Source organism: Lethenteron reissneri, chromosome 25 (genome assembly GCF_015708825.2).
Source record: "Lethenteron reissneri isolate LAM-NWPU_2019-01 chromosome 25, ASM1570882v1, whole genome shotgun sequence".
Classification (NCBI taxonomy): domain Eukaryota; kingdom Metazoa; phylum Chordata; class Hyperoartia; order Petromyzontiformes; family Petromyzontidae; genus Lethenteron; species Lethenteron reissneri.
Genome location: NC_083803.1, coordinates 6,687,747 through 6,709,060, shown reverse-complemented (window position 1 = coordinate 6,709,060; position 21,314 = coordinate 6,687,747). Strand labels below are relative to the sequence as shown.

The window sequence follows — 21,314 nt, the reverse complement described above, 5'->3', positions numbered from 1 at the left end:
TAGACGTATCATAGATTTGAAGAAATAAAACAATGAAGTTTCATGGCTAATGGTAAGTTTTTAATACTATGGGGACCTCATTTGCCAGTAAAAATATGATAATTGGTTCTTTACCCTTCTATCTGGCAACAAAACTGACACCTTTTGTTGCCAGATAGAAGGGTAAAGAACCAATTATCAAGTTTTTAATAGTTGCACTGCCATCTCCTGGCCACCTCCCAGCCCAGCGGATTTGGTAGTCTCCCATGTCTTCTTCAGCCACCAAACCTTTAGGGAGTGTGCCATTATACTTGGCTCATAGTTTAACTTTTAGTACAATACAATATTGTATACAATCTGTACATGAGCATGAACGGGCACCGTTTACACTGGCAAAAAGAGAATCGCTTTATTTAACAAATGTACTGTTTAAAACATTCCAATAACAGCAGAAGTATTAAGGCATATATGCCTTAGCAGAAACACTCAAATGAAAATCAGCGCCAAAGCTGTACTCAGTACATCAACCTCAGGAAAATCTAAGCCACACGGGTCAGTTATTATTTAATAAAATTATGTAATTCAATCAACAGATTAAAGTAATGGACGTTAACCAAATTTTGAAGCAGTAAGACGACTGGAATGCACATTTTGACAGGCTTGGAATTGGCCATTCCTGCTCTGTGAACTGCTAATAATTGACTGCATTATCAATTAAGCATTAATTACAAAACTAACAAATACAAAAACCATTAGACGCTATAACCAACACATTGAATAAGCACAAATTAATCCTATTAAACAAGGGATTACAATATTCCAACAACAGAAAGTTCCTGATTTTTATTGACCTATGCAACATGTAACAACAGGAAATTCGGCATCAGGAAAACAGCGTAATACTGTACTGTACATAAGCATGGGAAAGAGCCCAAATCATTAAGGTCTGCTGGAATCGCTCCCTGCTGACGAGACTGGATGAATATTTTCATCATCTCGAACTGATGATATTCCAAGCTGTCAAGAACGAAAACAGACATAGGACATTAAAATAAAACATTGACAAAAACATTTGACACTTGTACTAACTTTGATGATATAGTAAATAGCATTCATTTAAAGTGATCAAATAAGATTAATAATATCTGTAACTGTGTACATTCTGTAAATTATAGCAATATATTACATAAACGTTTAGAGAAAATATAGACCATATGAATCATGTAAAGTAATAATGCTTTGGCTGCATTTTACTTGCCTTCAGTCAGGAGGGTGCAGGCCAGAGGGAATTTGTCCACTCTGTGGTGGTTCCAGATGTGTTGGAAGCCCATAAGGTCCTCTAGGAGGTGGTGGTCCATAAAGTCTAACAGGTGGACCGGAGCTGAAGAATGGTGGTGGGCCAAAGTGTCGCAGGTGGCATCATGTTGTAAGGCCCTCTTGGTGGAGGTGGCCCTGCCATAGGATTCATCAGCGGTGGAAGTGAGGGATACATCTCTGCATGAGGAGGAAAATCTCTTGGTGGTACCCGTGCCAGATGAGGGGCGAAGGGGTGGAACATCGGTTGAGGTCGGTAATAATGGTGTGCTTCTCTGGACTGCAGTACATCTGGGGGAGGAAACTGTGGCCTATGAAGGCCTAGTTCAAAGTGTTGACCCTGGCCTGGTCCATGGTTGTAATAGTCTCTTGGATGAAGCCCCCAGCGAAGCAAAGGTGAAGTGCGAGACGATAAGACTTCAGGAACTTCTTTTCCATCAACCTCATCATTTGTGACTTTGTCCTGAAAAACCATTCAGTCATCAACATGGTTTTATCACCATTTTAATTTCATATTTTGCATGACATTGAAAACTAGAAAACTGTTATGGCATTCTAGCTGCAACTATCTACTACTAAAAGAACCAAATACACCATGTTTAATTTATTTCATGAATACAATTATAAAATCAAAACAATTTTCGTATAATTTGCACATTAATTCCAGACCTGATGATGACATCATCATCACTAAATCATAATGCAATGCAATTTAAACGTAAATATCAAGATTTCATTTATTTAATATACACGTTTCTCAGACCACAGTTGCTGGCCTTTTTGGCATTTTGGGCATCTGTTCAGCTACTGTGATAAAAACACTTTAAAAAACTACTGCCAATACATTAAAAATACTTAAAAACTTACCCGACAATCATTTCCATCATTGTTTGAATGATAGTTATTCGATTCAGATTCTGGCAATTCATTTGCAGGTTCATAACCTAGGAAGAAAACTCACACTTAGAAACAAGCCTGTCTCAATGAATATCTATAATAAAACAAACTAACAAGGGATGACATTAAACAGATAATGCAGCAGCAAGTGCAATACACATTAACCTCAATATAACGACTACATTTAGCCAATTAAAGAATGTGCCAATTCATCCCATAAACGGTCAGGTTAACTTTAGTCAAACAGTATTGTTTTTTTTTCAATAACTCCTCTGCACAATAAGCTGTAATTACCTGGGTGAGGGGATGGAAATCGTTTGTCATAGTTCAACTGAGTCCTCTCAGGTCCATAGCCAGGTAAACCTCTATACCCTGTAAACGATGCATGCTGTATGTTAAATACTTCTTTGGAAACAATATTAACATGAACATATAATGCACAAATAAAGCCCTTTGTAAGTTCACTGCTGGATGAGGGCCTCCCGGTTATTTGACCATAATTTCACCATGCTCATCCATGCATATTCATGAGGGTGCAGAGAGCATAAACGTTGAAGTATAGTACACACACAACAACGAATATTGCTACACTGCATTTTGCTGACATTTCCCTGCAACAGCCTAACACACCTTTATGCGTGGTAATGGTCACCCATTCCAGCACCATAAAGGATCAACCCTGCTAAGCTTCCAATATCTGACAAGATCTTGTACATTCCAGATTAGGTCACGGCCAACTGTAATGATGTTTTATTATAAAGCCATGATCGTCACGATACTGGCTCTATAATAAGGATGACCAGAGGTCTTAATAGAAATACGCAATTTTTGATACATTTTTTAAATAAAAAAAATTAAACCATAAACATTGCAATGTCATCTATTTAGCGGTTGCAATAACAGGACGCTGGCACTTGCTCAGACAGGTAGCCTCACCCAGCGGGGCGGAGGGGGCGCGGCGAGGTTCGTCCGTCAGGCGTGGCGGCGACGGGGGGATGCTCACAGGGGACACGGTGAACGGGGTTCCCACGAGCGAAGACCCTGCACGGCCCAACAGAAGCACAGAGCAACTTTTGATACTCTTTTGTGCTTATCACTTTGGTAAATAATACCATAGGACAACCCAATAGCGTGGCCATGTTGAAACAGGAGGCATGCAAAAATGCAGAGGGTTGGAGGGGTATGATAAAGGCAATGTTAAAAATTATTAAACAAATCTTACAATAATTGGTATTTTTACCCTTTTATCTGGCAACAAAACTGACACCTTTTTTTACAAGGAGTCATGTTTGCATTGACCACAATACCTGCGGTCGGACCAATCAATTTCAAGGACAGTGCATACATTATCAGAGTTGTGTTTTTTGTTTGCATTCCGACCGCAGGTATTGTGGTCAATGCAAACATGACTCCTTGTAAAAAAGGTGTCAGTTTTGTTGCCAGATAAAAGGGAAAAAAACTATTATCATATTTTGCTACTGGCAAAGGAGGTTCCAATGGTGCAAATATTACAAGTTAAAGAGAATGGCTCGATACGATCTGCGTTTGTCTATTGTGCCTTCTACTCTAGCATTTACCCCCCTATGTATAGGAGCAAAGGCTGCGATGGCCATCACTTAATTGAATTACAAGAGTTTTGTTTAGCCTGAAGCAGCCACCTCCAGCTGCCCACCCCACACCCCCACTCCCCGACGCTAGAGGGCTGCCTGCCTCAAAAATCACCACAAGTGTAAATTAAATGCAAAATAAACAGGATCAAAGCAGACAGACGCACCTCCTACTGCCAACCCCTGCGGTGTGGACGAGCTGCGAGGAACTCCGTGGTTCTGTGGTGGCATCTCCTGAGCTTCTGCCAAATCCATATTATATTCCAGTTCCACCATCCTTTAAAAATAAAGTTAGGCAGAAACTGTGTTAGCTCACACATATACAAAGAAATTATCTAAGAAACCGAATGCTAGGGATTAACACTGTATGACAGCCATTATATCTGCATGTGATGCGTTGCAAAGAAGTGATATGACAAGTACTCATCAGGATGTGAATGGTTTCAATTACCTCTGCTTGAGATTGGCCACCTCTTGCCTGGATGCCTTCAAATCCCTCTCTACGGACCGAGTTTTCAGCTACAAACATAAGCATGCATTGTATGTTAGCAAATTAAAATTATTCATCACTCCCCTTGCGAATACAGAGACTTAATGGTTTCTATTATCCAATCATTACCAATTTTCCATGAAGGTAACAATTTGCATTAACCTTTTTAATAAAAATTAATTTAATTATTTTTATGACAGAAAGTAAAAGTTGTAGCAGTGATAACATTTATGTACCTAAGGTGGCAACAACAATAGATACAAAAACCTACCCAGTTTTCATAAGCTTTCTTTTCAAACTCAGCCATCTGTACATAAAAAACATGAATTTCAGCACCATGAAAAACAACAAGGATCGTAAAATTATTTAAATTATATCAAGACAGTGTTCAAAATAAAACACTTCATGTGCATACCTGTTCCCGGAATCCACACTCAACCTTCTCTAGCTCCTCACGGAGCGTCTGAACTTGTTTCCTTTGAAAAAAAAAATGATCACAACGTGGAATCATTGAATTTTATGTCACTGGAAAGCAAACGTACAGAAATGAGACATGTAAGATAAGGATATATGTCAGTCCTACTTGTTAGTGCTGGCTTCCTCCATGGCCTGCTGGGCCCTCTCGTTCATATGTTCTGGAGAAGTCTCCAATAGATTGCGTGCCTGCTGCTCTACAAAGAGTTTCCTGTTGGCAAGATCAGATGCGGCGACCATAAACAGTCAGCCCACAACTACACCAGAATATATTGGAAATTGCAAATTCAAGTCAATAATGTTTTTGAGAAACTGGACAAAAGTTGACCAATCCAACATAAATGTTTGAGCTAGCAAATATACTAATTGCATAAGCTTACAATATATACGTATAGAGAGGCAAGCATTACTAAAGTGAAAAATAAATATTTTAACGGTTTTTGCTCACAGCAAAAACCGTTAAAACTTCACAAGAATCGATTTTGTGATTAAAATTATACAAATATAGAGGTTGAAGCAACATTTAGAATCTATATGCATTATCATGTTATGCTTACTTCTGCAGAGTGCTTTCCTTTTCCTGATACATTTCTTTCACAATTTGTAGCTTCTTCCTGCAGAAGTCAAGTTCATTTTTCAAATGGCTGCTCTCCGAGAACAATTCTGTGTTCTTCTTCTCACGCTCTTGAATCACACCTGTGGGTGGAAATTGTGTTTAACATCAATATTTAGCACTATATTGTTATGCCATCCCAAATTCAATATTTTCCTACCCCACTTATGATAATCAAGATCCATCGCTGAGCTGATGTGAAAATTGCACTGGTGACTGCACAGAGATGGGCTGTGTTTGCAAAGTCCCTCCACGGTATACGTGGCATTCATTTGGATGCTCAACAACTATATTTAGAGGCTGTGCTGTTCGTGAATTTGCTCGAAGGCAAATCCCCAATTATATGTTTTATCCCTTTATAATGCAGTAAGTGCAGGGACAAGTGTGGAGAAGTTTAGTCAAGCAACCTCCACAACCCACATCCAGGAGTGGATTTGTCATGTACAAAGTACAGTTAAGACAATTTAATACAAATCACTCTACCTTGCAATTTGTTATTTTCTTCAAGTTGATTAGAGTATCTAGTTTTTAAGTCTGCTATTTCCTCTTCGGTGACTTCAAGGGTTGCTTGGAGCTGCAACATATATTTTGATAGCAAATTATGAATACATCTTAAAAAATATATAAAAGTACAATATGACATCATGCAACAATGTATTTCATGTAAAATATTCGTAATAATTATGGCCTGGTAGTATTTTAATGTTTGAATTTGATATAAGTACAGTGTGAATAGGCATGTGGAGATGTATTCATTCAATTATTTTAATTTTTAAATATTCTTATGCGCACAATACATGCATTGAATCGTGCATAAGAAATTCTCATTTTAGATTTTTATGCAGCAATTAGAGGTGCTACATTTATTATTTAAATCAAATCGAAACTCCATCACATAATTAATCAAATCACGAGTGCAAATTATTACACAGCTAAATGTGAATGCAACGTCTTTGCTTTATTCATCAAGAGATTTTAATCATATTAAATATCCAAAATACCTTTTCCACATCCAGTAGATCACGCAGCTTTAGTTTTTGTACATGACTATGGGAGTCTGAAAAATAAAACAAATAGAACGACAATGTATATCAATGTTTTAGACCAAAACGGGAAGAACATTGGTTTCAAAGCCTTTACAGGTGTTTTGCAACAAAAATAAATATTTAACGTCAATAGCCCGACCACTTAGTTCTCCATTCTCAACCAGTCTTCGCTCTCCCCCTTGTTCAGAAGGCAAAGTGAACTGCCTTATCTCATTCAGGAAGTTTGCCATCACCTGCAAGGACACCAGATAGTAAAGTAGAATCAATCAACCCGAATATCTGTGCAACATCATAATCATCGTCTTAAATGCACAATATTATGAATTCCAAATGTTTTAACAAACCTTCGTATTTAATACAGTTCATTCTTGCAAAAAAAATTGTTTCTTAATGTAAAAGTATTTATGAAGGATTATTGCCCACACCTCCAGTTCCTCTTCCTTGCAAGCCAGTGTTGCCATCATCTCCTCCTTGTACCGTCTTCTCTGCTCCAATTGTTCGTGCAGCTCAGAAGACTGCACCATACAGTTTTCTGTTTCTCTGTCAGTCTGCCATCAAAGAAACAAGCCAAGGAGAACTCTCAAAAGTAGCTTGTAGCAATGACCACCTCACGTAAAATCAACATTGAACTTCCGACCTTGCTGGAACAGTGTTTATATCGATACCCTAACTCTGGAATGATATCCATGATGTGGTACACCCACAGAGATATATAGCATAACCGTAACACATTCCTGCGGAGGGAGCTGGTAGGAACGTTGGGTTGCTCGGTCAATGGCCAGGGTCAACGGCAGCGTGGTGTATTTCGCAAATATGGCCGAGTGAGGGCGGGCACAAGCCGGCGTGAATAGGTTAAACGTTGAGTTTTATAAGGGCACCACCGGGTGACCAGCCCCTCCCCACCCAGCCCCACCCCTCCCACCCCCCACCCAGCCCCACCCTCCCCACCTAGCCCCTCCCCACCCTTCCCACCCAGCCCCTCCCACCCAGCCCCTCCCCACCCAGCCCCACCCTCCCCAACCAGCCCCACCCTCCCCTCCCCACCCAGCCCCTACCTCCCCACCCAGCCCCTCCCTGCATGACAGACAGACGGACACAATAATCCCCTGTGGGCTGGTGTAACCAGGAGGTTCCTACCAGTATAAACCGACGTAGTATTATGTGTATACCTGAGCAGTACTGTCCCTGAGCTGTTGATGTGTCCTCTGCATAGCCTGGAGTTCAGTCTGTAACTTCTTTTCAGCAGCATGGCTTGCGTCCACCTTTGGCATGAGCTGTTGGGGTAATCAAATGTCAACCCCATCCAGTGTCAATACTTAGAATTTAGGGTGAATTGAACATCGCCTACATTTATTCTTTATTATCTGCAACGAATGTATGTGGTGATGTGGTGACTTGTCCTATTTCAATAAAAAAAACGTTCCTGTACAAAGGAAAGTGTAATACTTTATATTTCCTTTGCATTATTCTAGTAAAACAGGCTTGTGTATGACATGCCCTACCTGCTTCATTTGAGCCTCCAGCAATGCCTTAGTGGTCTCCAGCATCTCCATGTTCTGCTTCATCTCATACAACTGAACACACATTATAAAGTATTATTAAGCAAGGATACATTCAGATAACTAAACTCAACACAGCAATGTCAAATTAAAAAACTAATTCCAGTTAGTCTAATTTGACATGCATGGTAGGGCTATGTAATCGCTACGCAGCCCTCAAGTATTTTTTGTTGTAAAATGTGCACTAATACCAGTCCGTGATTCAGTCTGTACATGATATCATCATTGCTTAATATTAAAACGAATTTAGTCATGGTCATATGAACCTTATGGCGGGACCCTGGGGTCCCATAAGCCCCTTGCTCTCGCATAAACTGCGCTGCGACGTCATTGTATGTCTGTTGTAGGCGAACGATACGGCAATCTATTCCTCTCGACCAGCTCTACACGATGAACTCATCAAACTTTCAAAGTTTTGTTTATGACTACGGCTGAGCTTGGGCGACATGACAACAGAATGATTAGCGTCAGGTGGGTCGCGGCGTTTATGTGTGTGGTGGGACAGTCTTCAACATTTTTAAAAATTAATTACGATTTTGACTTCCGTTTATTCGGGACGCCGGGGTCCCGCCATGAGGTTCATATGCTGTAAGGAATCTATTCTTTAAAGTGTATAATTTTGTTTTATTTGCAAACCCGATCAAGAAATCATCAAGGCTAAAGCCAATAATGCCACCACCCCCTCCCCAATGTTTTCTACCCTCTACCAGATCCAACAGCTGCTACACAGAAGACATGCAACCTCAAAAATCTGCTCAACAGTATCCCACCATCTGGCCTTAGGTTTTTCCCTTGGTCACCAGAATTGAAAAGAACATTCCAATTCAAATTACAATACAATAAATGTTCCTCTTCATCTTCCTGTAATCCACTGCTGATGCCCTGTGAACTCACCTTTTCCTTATGATATTCTCCTTCTTGTCTTACTGCTGCAAGGTCTTCCATAAGAGCCTCACGAGCTTGTGCTAGTTGGAGCAGTTCTTGTTCTATTCTTCTACAGACGGCCTACATTTTTTTTACAAAAAAAAACATGAGGATTAGAGGTTCAAATTGTATCACAAATGGAAGCATCCAGCTAACTGGCCTTGTCACCCCAGGCAGCGCCAGATAGAGATGGATACATGCCTCTTTGCACCGCTGGCATGGAACTGCTGCAGCTGCAATTGACCTGCTCATGCAAGTCAAGTAAAATAGTAGTTTTGTATCACCACCCATGTACATGTAATCACACAAAATAAGCCATCACCCTAACCGTGAGGAAGGAACCATCTGAAGATCCAATCGAAACCATCACCTTGCCATACATAGCAGGGGTAACCAAAAATATTTCAAAAATCATGAACAAACGCTAGATCCAGGTCTGATTTAACACAGTACATAAAATTTGTGATTTGGTCCCATCTGTGAAGGACAAGATTCCTGACATGCAATATCCCGGTGTCGACAAACTAAGCTGTGTCTGCGGCAGCAGTTACATTGGAGAAACTAAGCGACATGTCTCGGACCGTGTTCGTGAACATAAGGCAGATTTTAAACACGGTCGGACCAATATTTCTGCCGTAGCTGATCATTACTTTAATGCGGCTGGCTTACACGAAATAAATTTCTCTAAAACGATGGTACTTTGTAAGCCTACTGGCTATCAACAAAGATTCGTTCATGAAGCCATCCACATATATAGACACAGACACAATTTCAACCGAGAAGACAGTTATAAACTCAGCAATCATTGGAAAGATGTCATCAACCACTTTTGTCATGACTTGATTTGTAATTTCTTGTCAACCTCCACCGTCAGCAGTGTGGAGCGAGGTGCAATGCCCCCCATCTTTACCCCCTCTCTCTCCCTCTAGCTCTGCCCCCCTCTCTCTCCCCCCCTTTGTCTTCTCCTGCATTAGCATTGGCTGCCCCGCCCATGCTGCTGACACACTTGGACTGCGCCGCTCGCTGCTCAGCACTAGCTCGTCCATTCATGCTGCCCCGCAGCACTTGTCCCCACTTCTTCTGACACTTGGGCTACGCCCATTGCAAGCCGTTATAAACAGTTGCAGTTGGAGGCTTGCCCCCCTTTTTCTCTCCGTCTGATGACGACCGCTTGTGTTGCGATCAAAACGTCGTGAGTTTTTGTTTTTTTCTTGTTTTCCATCTACGAGACTTTACCGAAAGAACCAAAGAATATGAATTCCTGCAGTCACGAAAGTTTTAAATGCAAATTTAAGCTTATTTTATTTACCAACCTTAAGAGCGACACTGTCGTCATTGCTGTTCTCAAGCTTTCCCTTAGTTTCCTCCATTGTTGTCTCCACCTCCACCAACTACACAAGACGAATACATGTATTTAGTCAATAACACCATCTCTATATGGGCATTGATGCAGCATTCGTAGGTAATGCATAAACAAACGTTAACTAATTCCAAGTGTGAAGAATTTGCAATCCATTTACAATGTTTCTTTTAGGTCAAAATATAGGCAGGACACAGTTTTCTGTGTTCTAAAGGGGATAACTTTTTGATATATATACACGATTCTAAAATGATAAATCTTGTGCAATGAAATTGTACAGCGATATAAAAATTACAAGCCATCCAATTTTGCAATAACAGTATTCAAATTATTGTACATGCTGCTATGTCTCTCTCAAATATAAGCGTAATAAATACCTTCACTTTAGTGTCCACAACCTGACATATTAGCATGCTTTTTTCATTGACGATATTTTTTACTTGGACAACAAGTGCTGCTTCTCTTTCTGGATGAGAAATACAAAAAGTTAATAAAATTAATCACCATATCCTTTCAATAAAATGTCGTGGAAAGATTGATGTACACATCATAGCACTAATGTACTTACTAAGATAACTTCTGTTTCGTACCTGAACAGAAAAACACACACAGGAACAAGGTCAGTGTTTTGTAAAACTGTGAACCTATGGCCGACAGATATACAATCCTGAAAGATGTAGTTATTTTCACGTGTGATATGTTGGGGGTGCTAATGTTACACTTACGACAAGACAAATCCTGCAGAAGAATACCACGCAAAGGATGAAAGCAAAAAGTATCAGCAAGACAGACACATCCAAAGGAAGCCCATAGTAGTTCACAATGGATTGTGACAGTTCAGGTTTCCAGGACGTAATCTGGAACACATAAGGCATTTATGTTAATCAACAAATTAACTATAACTTCCCCAGTAACATTACATTCAAATATAAGCAGAACTCCGTTCTGTTCCTTCACATATGGATAAACATATGTTTTCGTTCACTGGCCTATTGCCTTTCAAGATCAATATTATCCAGTTGCAGTTGTCTAAGCAAGAAAATTCTGGACCAGTTTCAACCTTCCAGGATTCATCAGCAAAGTCAGGCTCTTTAAACAAATGTCAGATGTTATGGGGAAAGCACTTAATCAAAACGATGGGGACCTGTTCTATACAAACTTACAATTACTTTGTATAAAGTAATATTTCAAAAGAATTCGATAGTAAAAACAAATACTTTAATGCTGGAATAATATGCGTATATTATGTACTTTACTTAAATTCGAATGCATCTCAAGACAACTATGACCTCTGTTTTACTTACAGCCATGACGAATGGTTGGAGAGCTGGGTGTAGAGCGGCAGTCATTTTTAAAATAAAGCCGTCAAACTTTTGAATCATCTCTGGAACATAAGCAGCAGCAGCAAAACCAGACTTTTGGGAACCTGCCTTCTTCACATCTTTTGTCAAAAATGGAACTCCTACAGATGAAATAAAATATAAAATGTCAATATTGGCCATTTTATAATGTATATTGTTTAAATCTTGACTTAAAGCTTTCGTGACTGCAGGAATTCATATTCTTGGGTCTTTCGGTAGAGTCACGTAGATAGATTCAAAGAAAATAACAAAAAAAATAACAACAAAAAACTACGTTTCGATCGCAACACAAGCAATCGTCATCAGGAGAAAAAATAGCGGGAAAGCTGCTGAGGCAGGATGCTTAAAAGGTTTGAAATGGGTGTAGCCCAAGGGTCATAAGCGAAGTAGGCGGGGCTAGTGATGTTAAAATTATAAATTTGCATGTCAATGTAAGATCGGAGAGCTACCTCCACGACGACGAAGCTGCGGAGGTGGCCATTGTATTGTGAGAGATTAGCATGTCAATGTAAGATCGCAGAGCTACCGCCACATCGAGGAAAACGAGCAACGGTGGCTGTGTTAGTGGCACATTTAACCTGTTAATGTAAAAACATTTAACCTGTTAATGTAAAACCAGAGAGTCGAAAATAACTACTAACATCGGAAGGTAGGATGGAAACATCACAGCCAGTTATGACTTAAACTGGTTAATAACGTCCTTCCAATGATTGCTCAGACACAATTTCAACTGAAAAGATGGGTACAAACTGAGCTCTGCGATCCTACATTGACATGCTAATCTCTCACAATACAATGGCCACCTCCGCAGCTTCGTCGTCGTGGAGGTAGCTCTCCGATCTTACATTGACATGCAAATTTCTCACTTTAACATCACTAGTCCCGCCCACTTCGCTTATGACCCTTGGGCTACACCCATTTTAAACCTTTAAAACATCCTGCCTCAGCAGCTTTCCTGCTATTTTTTCTCCAGATGACGATTGCTTGTGTTGCGATCGAAACGTCGTAGTTTTTTGTTATTTTCTTTGAACCTATCTACCTGACTTTACCGAAAGACCCAAGAATGTTTATTGTTTATACACAACCTAGTGGTAATAAACGTTACTTAATTCAGTCAATAAACATGAACATTAACCACATTTACCTTGACAAAAAACACAATGCATGGATCACTATGAATGTTAAATGATCAGTAAAAGAATATTAGAGATGCTAATCTAAAAAAAAAGTTCAAACGTATTGTTTTATGATTTAGGGAACATTATTACTAAATGTAATACAATAAATGCACTGTTTTAGGGGCCAATTTGGGGGAAAACTTTTTTTAAGCTAATTTCATAATCCTCCTGTAAATATATTACATTACTCTTTCTACATAGAATAAAAGTCAACAAATATAAAGCGTGTATACAACCTGCACTCGGTGTAGGTCTGCTTGGACTTTCACCTTCATGATGCAAATTATCTGGTTCTATAACATCTTTTGAGTATTTTTGTCTTAGGTTGGATATGATCTCTTGTACATCACTAAAACAAGTAAAGTTGTCTTTGTGAATATCTTCTTCGGGATTTAACGGGATTTGCCGCGTACGTGCATCCACCACTTTTTTAAACCACCACAAAATATGAGGCCTGAACTCATTGACAACTGAGTCCAACAGTTCATCGCGCTGCACATCGTGGCCCAGTGCATTCTCCATATGCTGAAGCTTCTCGTCCATTCTCCACAGGCTGGTTTCTAAAGCGATCACACCTTCCTCTCCGAATATCTCCGTGAGTTGAGAAAGCATCTCTTCTCTTAAGTAAGTCTTGAGAATAGCAAGGTCTCTGTTCTGTTCCATATGAGGCGCTGAAAGGTTTAACGTAGTCAATAATGAATTTACATAAAATGAGGGCCCCTCAATGTCATTCTCACTTTCTAATGTTGATGACACATATGAGTCATGTTGCTTGTAAACATTATCAGTATTTTCCAAATCATTGTTTTCAGTTTCAATCTCATTCCCTGTTGTTGTGCCATGTGATCTTTCCTCTTCTGCATCTTTGTTTTCAGTCTCTATCAAATTAAATTTTTTTGGTAAATTAGACCCCATGACTTGTTCATATGTAATGTGCTTCTTGGTAGTTACTCCCTCTTTATTGTTTTCCATTACTTCTGAGTCATCCAGTATTTCCAAGTTATTCTTTTCTATCACGACTTTCACAGTATCACCTTCTCTTGGTAATGGTTTTTCTTTTTCCAAAACAAAGTCATGCACATCTTCAGCATCGATGGGGTGTTTGATGTCTGGCATAATGCTATTTTTGTATCGTACAACAATGTCCTCACTTTCTCCACCCTCAACTTCAGTGTGGGCTGCCACTTTTGAATCTCCAGGTTCATTGTAAATTGTAGAATTCTTATCAAGGGGTACACTGAAATGTTCACCACCATTGTTTGAGGATGTCAGGTCTTTCGCTTTATAATTTGAAAAATCAGGTCCCGTTTTATCATTGCTCTCCTCATTTGGTGATGCTATTTGAACGTCACGTGGTGTGTGCTCACTGTCATCTTTCAAATCAATGGCCAGTGAATCCTCATTAAGATTTGGAGTTTTGGTATCAGGGTATTCGGCTGATTCAGAAATAACATCTTCTTCTTTGGAGCAAGAAAAATCGGTGTCCTGTAAATATAAACAGAAAATAACATCTATATTTTTGACGGGAACCCTTCCAAAATGCAGTAATGTAAATTTAATGTGTATTGGTGTTTATTATTTTAATGTAAAATGTTACCATAGTTGGAAGCGTAACTTCAGTTGTAGAATAGTTATTTTGGACTTCGACAACATCTTTAGGAAAATAGCCCAATTTATTGCCAACCTACAGAGGAAAAAAAAAGTCTTAAGTCAGACCAAAATTAAATGTATGTTTTTTTTTGTAATGGCCATAGATCATAAAACTATTACCTACCATTCCCAGCCATAGGTCCTCCCGCTGTCCTGCCAGCCGGTAATAAACATAGACATCATCATCCTTTGAAAAGGAAACAAATCGGCAGTCTTGAGCCTCATAGTCACGTATAGCCTTCACATGGTACATCACGTCTGGTAATGAGAAAAGAACACATCACGGTACAATGTGGCAACCAATCATATACGTATTGTATACACACATCTGCATTTCACACTAACCCATCTGTTTTTTTGTTCTAAAGCAAATGGGTACATAGTACTTAGCCAACAGGATACATTCTCAATTCCCGTGTTTAACAAAAGTCGTTGCTTTCAGTGTGTGACCCTACAGCCAGTGCCAGAGCTTATCGCCAGTGCTACCCGTGTGATCCTACAGTTAGTTCTGCCAGTATGTCACCCTTATAGCCAGTGTTAGACTCTAAAGCCAGTACTGCCAGTCTGTGACCCTATATCCAGTGCCACCAGTGTCTCTGACTCTATAGCCATTGTATAATCCTGTCGCTCTGAACCTAGAGCCAGTGTTGCAAGTATGTAGCCATATAGTCGGTGTCTGACCTTATAGCCAGCGCCTGTAGTATCAGACCATGTAGCCAGTGCTGCCAATGTGTGACCCTATAGCCAGTGTGTGACCCTATAGCCAGTGTGTGCCCCTATAGCCAGTGTGTGACCCTATAGCCAGTGTGTGACCCTATAGCCAGTGTGTGACCCTACAGCCAGTGTGTGACCCTATAGCCAGTGTGTGCCCCTATAGCCAGTGTGTGCCCCTATAGCCAGTGTGACCCTACAGCCAGTGTGTGACCCTATAGCCAGTGTGACCCTATAGCCAGTGTGACCCTATAGTCAGTGTGTGACCCTATAGCCAGTGTGTGACCCTACAGCCAGTGTGTGACCCTATAGACAATGTGTGCCCCTATAGCCAGTGTGTAGCCCTATAGCCAGTGAGTGACCCTATAGCCAGTGTGACCCTATAGCCAGTGTGTGCCCCTATAGCTAGTGTGACCCTATAGCCAGTGTGTGCCCCTATAGCCAGTGTGACCCTATAGCCAGTGTGTGACCCTATAGCCAGTGTGGGCCCCTATAGCCAGTGTGTGACCCTATAGCCAGTGTGTGCCCCTATAGCCAGTGTGTGACCCTATAGCCAGTGTGTGACCCTATAGCCAGTGTGTGCCCCTATAGCCAGTGTGTGCCCCTATAGCCAGTGTGTGACCCTATAGCCAGTGTGTGACCCTATAGCCAGTGTGTGACCCTAAAGCCAGTGTGTGACCCTACAGCCAGTGTGTGACCCTAGAGCCAGTGTGTGACCCTATATCCAGTGTGTGCCCCTATAGCCAGTGTGCCCCTATAGCCAGTGTAACCCTATAGCCAGTGTGTGACCCTAAAGCTAGTGTGTGACCCTATAGCCAGTGTGCCCCTATAGCCAGTGTGACCCTATAGCCAGTGTGTGACCCTATAGCCAGTGTGTGACCCTACAGCCAGTGTGTGCCACTATAGCCAGTGACCCCTATAGCCAGTGAGTGCTCCTATAGCCAGTGTGTGACCCTATAGCCAGTGTGTGACCCTATAGCCAGTGAGTGCTCCTATAGCCAGTGTGACCCTATAGCCAGTGTGTGACCCTATAGACTGTGTGACCCTAATGCCAATGTGTGACTCTACAGCCAGTGTGTGACTCTACAGCCAGTGTGTGACCCTTTAGCCAATGTGTGACCCTATAGCCAGTGTGTGACCCTATAGCCAGTGTGTGCCCCTATAGCCAGTGTGTGCTCCTATAGCCAATGTGTGACCCTATAGCCAGTGTGTGCCCCTACAGCCAATGTGTGACCCTACAGCCAGTGTGTGACCCTATAGTGTGACCGTATAAACATCGCCATCAACGCAGCACGGCAGAGCGAGCCGCGCGGGGCTGTCAGCTGCCGCACTGACCCCGGCACTCCGCGTCGGCGCATATCTTGTGGTCGGAGAGCGGCTCGCGGTCCACGGCCGAGCTCTGGCACGGGGAGAGTAGCGGCAGCAGCAGCGGAGGCAGCAGCAGCAGCGGCAGGAGGATGAGGCCCGTGCGGGCAGGCAGCCGGCTCGCCATCACGTGCGTGACGTCATCGGGACGACCCCCTCCGCGTGACGTCATCGGGACGGAATCGATCCGCGTGACGTCATCTGAAACTGTCCGTCCGTGTGACGTCATCGAGCCTTTACGTGTGAGGTCACCGCAACGGCCCTTCTGAATGACGTCATCGGTACTGAGGTTTTTACGTGACGTCACCGAAACGGACGCTCCAGTGAACGTCATCGGGACGGAATCGCTCCGCGTGACGTCATCTGAAACTGCCCGTCCGTGTGACGTCATCGGACGGAACCATTGCGTGAGGTCACCGCAACAGCCCTTCTGAGTGACGTCATCGGTACTGAGGTTTTTTTACGTGACGTCACCGTAACGGACGCTCCAGTGAACGTCATCGGGACGGGAGGCTTTACGTGACGTCATCTGTACGGCCGCTTCGAGTGACGTCATCGGGAGGGAGGGTTCCGCGTGACGTCACCCGCACGCGGAGCAGCGACTGCCTCCAGCATGGCTCCGTCTTGAGCACGGAGCTCCGAGTCGTGTCCGAGTCGTGGGAGGGAGGGAGGCTTGCGCCACCGATATTGTCCATAAGAGAGTTTTGGGGTTAGATCGCGTAAATAAAAGTGCGTCGTTAAACCCGCCACCACCCCGACACACTGCCAATTAGTAATTGTTTTGGCACGTAAATAAAGCATGACAATTCGTTACTCGTACAGCACGAGCAATTACAATTGGAGTCCAATTCGATATTAGTCAGTGGTTATAGGGTCACAGTTCGAGTGTTGTAAATGTTGTGGGTTTACTCTCCTAAACAGCGGTGTGCTGTGCTGGTAACGAATTGGCACGTTTTGTTTCCGTGGCAAACATCACTAAGGAGCCGTCCATAAATGACGTCACGCGATTTTGGACGAATTTTGAGCCCCCCCCTTCGTCGTACGACGTCACAACGAGTCAGACCCCCCCCCCCTCAAATATGACGTCACAAAGCTCTGCCCCCCCCCCCCCCCCCAAATATAAAACATGCTTCAAATCGCTTTAAACTATTGTCATTGTAGTGCGTATTTAACGTGGCGCTGCACTGATGTAGGAGAAAACATTGATTAAAAAGTCTATTTAATTAAATAGAACGTGTTGTGTATATTTATTTAAAGTTGCGCATTTTTGATGTGACGTCACATTTCTCAACCCCCCCCCCCCCCCATCGTCACAAATGTCTGACCCCCCCCCCCCATCAGGTGCGTGACGTCATTTATGGACGGCCCCTAACTGGCAGTGTTGGGTGGTGGCGGGTTTAACGACACATTTATATTTACGCGATCTAACCGAAAAAAAAACTGCTCTATTATCGCTCCCTCTTTGTTGAACTTCGGTGGTGGACCAGGGGTCAGAGAATCCTGCGGCTGCGAATCCGCATCCGTATCTTTTAAGGACCGCTTGGTGACCTTAATTATTAAGGACCGTCTCTCACATTCCACAAGTATTGCGGCTCTTGAAATATTGAGTGGTTAAATCGAATTTGAACAAGTATAACCCGTAAAAACAAAGTTTTACACTATAAATCCTTTATATGCGTGGCGGCTAAGAGTCCTCTCGTCCTCTGGCTTGAGATGGCTGTCACCTATGGGTCAGATGATTGCATGGCAGCATTAAGCAATTGGTAATTAAATATATTTTTGTCCTAAAAAGTGTAAGATTTTGGAAAAAAATGTTCACGAACATTAATTGTCACGCACAACGAGTCTGTGTGGAAAATGTCAGCTCGATTGGATCACGGGAAGTGGGTTAAAAAACGACCGAAAGATTTGCACGGTCCTAAGCAAGCAAGCAAGTGAACTTAATATAAAGGATTTAAAAATGTCTCATCTTGTTATCTTGGTTTGCCGACCCCCTGGCGTGAACGGACGTCTCTCCCTGGGGTCACTGAGCACCGTTTCTGGCGAATGTCAAGACACCAACATATTGGGGTCATTCTAAAGGTGAAAATCGGGTCGCGTGTCTCAACTGTTAAAAAGGGGTTTCATAACTCATAGGATTTCTCCAATATAAACACATTCTGAAGGGAAAAAAATATTCCCATTGTTCGGATGTTCAGACGTACATTATCCGAGTAAATAAGCCGTAGGGATTTACGGCTCAAGTGTATGCCAGCAGACATACACTTGACCTTACCGAAACCCCCAAAGAATACGTTACAAATCAATCAATATGATAAAAAAAAGTTATGATAATACGATATTAACAATTATGTACATTCACACATGTGGTGTTTCGATCTCGATAACATCTGTTGCTATTATCGGGGTAATCGGCACTCACCACTCTGTGGGCTGGTAGCTCCCCCTTCTCGTCAACAGGGGGCGGAAGCGCCATCACGCCAGGGCTCATGACCATGGCCCAAAAGGGGGCAACGACAATCCCTAGGAAACGGATCCTGGGACACATTCCCCGGGACCCCGGGAGGGGGGACCGGGGGATGATGTCACCTTCCAGAAAGTTCTGGAAGGGAGGCGTGGCTAGGGTGGAGCAAGCCACGAACTAGTATATAAGCCGGACCTCTTAAGGGTCTGGGTCAGTCATCTCCAAGCTGAAGAACAAAAACATGGGCTGAAGCTAGGACCCTGGACCCCAAGTTCCGTTGTCCTTCTAAGGGCCGGAGCTCAGTGAGGCCAGTGGTCAGGGCCCACGGACCGGGTACGGTCGGGTCAGCATCGCCTCCCCGAGGTCCCCAACCGGAGGATGAAGGTTAAAGGAGTTCCCAGTGATAGGGCCCGTGTAGTCCGGAGGCCATACCTCCCCAGGTATTGGGTAAAGGGGCCGATATACCCCTTTGTGTTAGGGACCTTGTAGGAAAAGCCAATAAATATCGTGTTGCCTCACCAGAAGTTCTTCGTCAATTTATACCCACTACACTATTAACGGCGGTGAATGTAGCGGCCCTGCGAGTAACACCGTAAATAATAATAGTACCGTAATAATCTATGACACGCAGTTCGATGAATGTTTAGAAATTCCCAAAAGTATTGTTGGTAGGTGTGTTGTTACATACTTATTAACGCAGTAGAGGGTATTGGTGTAAAATAAGCAATGACTCAGAGAATATGGTTAGAGTGTATTGATATAAAATAAGCAATGATTAGTAACAAAGTAGTCTGCACTGGAAATTGATGAGACAGCCAATTTATGACTGAAAGGCGGGCCTCCATTATGCGGGATGAGCGCATTACTGCAAATAAATTATGCATAATTACAGTACTCTGATTAAATTGCATCTACAGAGTGCATAACACGCTTAAATAAGACGCAATAACAAGTGAATATATTTGCAGTTTAGAATGGCATATATCAAGCAGAAACAAATATGCCAGTTTAGTATGCATATAAAAAAATTGTATTACAAATGTAGTTTCATACTATAATTTGAGAAATCAACACTGAAGCTGACGTAGAAGGTTTGTTATTAAACCCAAGGTTTTTATTTTGCCATTTTAAAATGTCAAAAAATTTAGAGACCTTGCAAAGCACGTGGATGAGTGCAGTGGCGCTCAGCAAGAACTACTGTGCCTAGGTTTCAGTCCCGATTCTAGTGCTTTTCTATGTGGAGTTTGTATGCTCTCCCCCTGTTCTGCATGGGCTTCCCCTAGGTTCCCTGGTTTCCTCCCATAACTAAAAGAACACAATGGTACTGGACATCCTGGAACATTACTTGCAAATAACTTAATTGCCATTACACATGGAAACTTTGCCCCTATTGTAAGTTGGCACAGGGCTCTCCGGAAAACTCAAGACAACAACATTCCTCAGTAAAGAAGTAAAACAAAATGTAAACAGGCAAGTAGTATCTAGCTTTAAAATTGCGAGTGCAGGTAAAAACGAAGGCTTCTGCATGTAACTTAACTAGCGTGTAAATTGTGTTCCAATTGTGGTTTTAGTTATTTTGTATGTACATTATTTGAATCCCTAAGCATTCCATACTGATGTGCTTTTTACATATGCGCAATGGTTGTTTTTACGTATGTTGGTATCTTGTTTTAAAGTTCTAGCTATCCCAGAATTCTATCCTCGAGAAGTGTTACCGTGCCCGTAATATATATCTTAAAGCTTTTTGCACGACATGTATTAACATCGATGACAGTTCCCTTGTTGTTTTGCCCAACAAAATAATGTGAAAGCGAATCAAGAAGACGATGCATGACAACGAACGTGAGGGGAATGGAATGCTACTACAGATGGAAGAAGCTAGAAGCGTGGTGATGAAACATCGACGGACGATCCCTCTCGATACCCCCCACAGCTGGGTATATATCTCTGCAAGGGTTGATTTCAGAGCATCGATCTGGAACCTCTGAGATTAGGGGTCACACCCTGGGTGAGAATGAGATAAACTGGCCTCGATTCCATGAGGTTAACATTATCTAATGAGCAGCCAGCACGTATTATAGAAGCCATTGACACAGAATCATATATTGGCATTGGGAAAGATGCAGTTTGATGCAATGCATGTCTTCTGAAATGCATGTGCATTACTTATGCCAACCACTATGCAGTGATCATGCCCACTTGTGCATTTCCCGCTTGTCTTTCACAGACTTTTACCCTTCCAGTTCGCAATAAGCAAACCCGAGTTGACCATGACCCCCCCCCCCCCTCCCAAGCTTCATGGTGGATGATCAGGCACAGGAT

General features: G+C 42.2%; 1 protein-coding gene across 3 annotated transcripts; it reads right to left on the bottom strand.

The window, feature by feature from the left end:
* Positions 1–373: 373 nt before the first annotated feature.
* On the bottom strand, positions 374–16,734 carry LOC133347113 (transport and Golgi organization protein 1 homolog). 3 transcript variants are annotated; one of them, XM_061559091.1, is made up of 26 exons: positions 16,499–16,734; positions 14,577–14,710; positions 14,400–14,486; positions 13,039–14,287; positions 11,568–11,725; positions 10,989–11,120; positions 10,832–10,853; positions 10,641–10,729; positions 10,217–10,294; positions 8,874–8,984; positions 7,923–7,994; positions 7,590–7,694; positions 6,846–6,968; positions 6,560–6,653; positions 6,376–6,431; positions 5,858–5,948; positions 5,319–5,457; positions 4,871–4,972; positions 4,703–4,763; positions 4,559–4,594; positions 4,249–4,316; positions 3,965–4,074; positions 3,127–3,231; positions 2,485–2,562; positions 2,161–2,237; positions 374–1,756 (listed from the first exon to the last, which is right to left on the bottom strand). In XM_061559091.1, the coding sequence occupies exons 1-26, from the start codon at positions 16,698–16,700 to the stop codon at positions 1,343–1,345; spliced, it is 3,993 nt and encodes a 1,330-aa protein (XP_061415075.1). In that variant the 5' UTR covers positions 16,701–16,734; the 3' UTR covers positions 374–1,342. The 3 variants fall into 3 exon arrangements, with proteins under 3 accessions (XP_061415075.1, XP_061415076.1, XP_061415077.1); XM_061559092.1 differs by having other exon boundaries at positions 13,072–14,287; XM_061559093.1 differs by lacking the exon at positions 2,485–2,562.
* Positions 16,735–21,314: the final 4,580 nt, after the last annotated feature.

What these genes read in the sequence shown, in the direction of transcription:
- LOC133347113 (XM_061559091.1), bottom strand. Translation starts at nt 16,700, where the DNA reads ATGACGTCACGCGGAGGGGGTCGTCCCGATGACGTCACGCACGTGATG. An exon ending in ACGACAGTGTCGCTCTTAAG is followed by an intron (nt 8,985 to 10,216) that starts GTTGGTAAATAA and finishes AAAAAAATGTAG; the next exon opens with GCCGTCTGTAGAAGAATAGA. An exon ending in GAGGAAGCCAGCACTAACAA is followed by an intron (nt 4,764 to 4,870) that starts GTAGGACTGACA and finishes TTTTTTTCAAAG; the next exon opens with GAAACAAGTTCAGACGCTCC.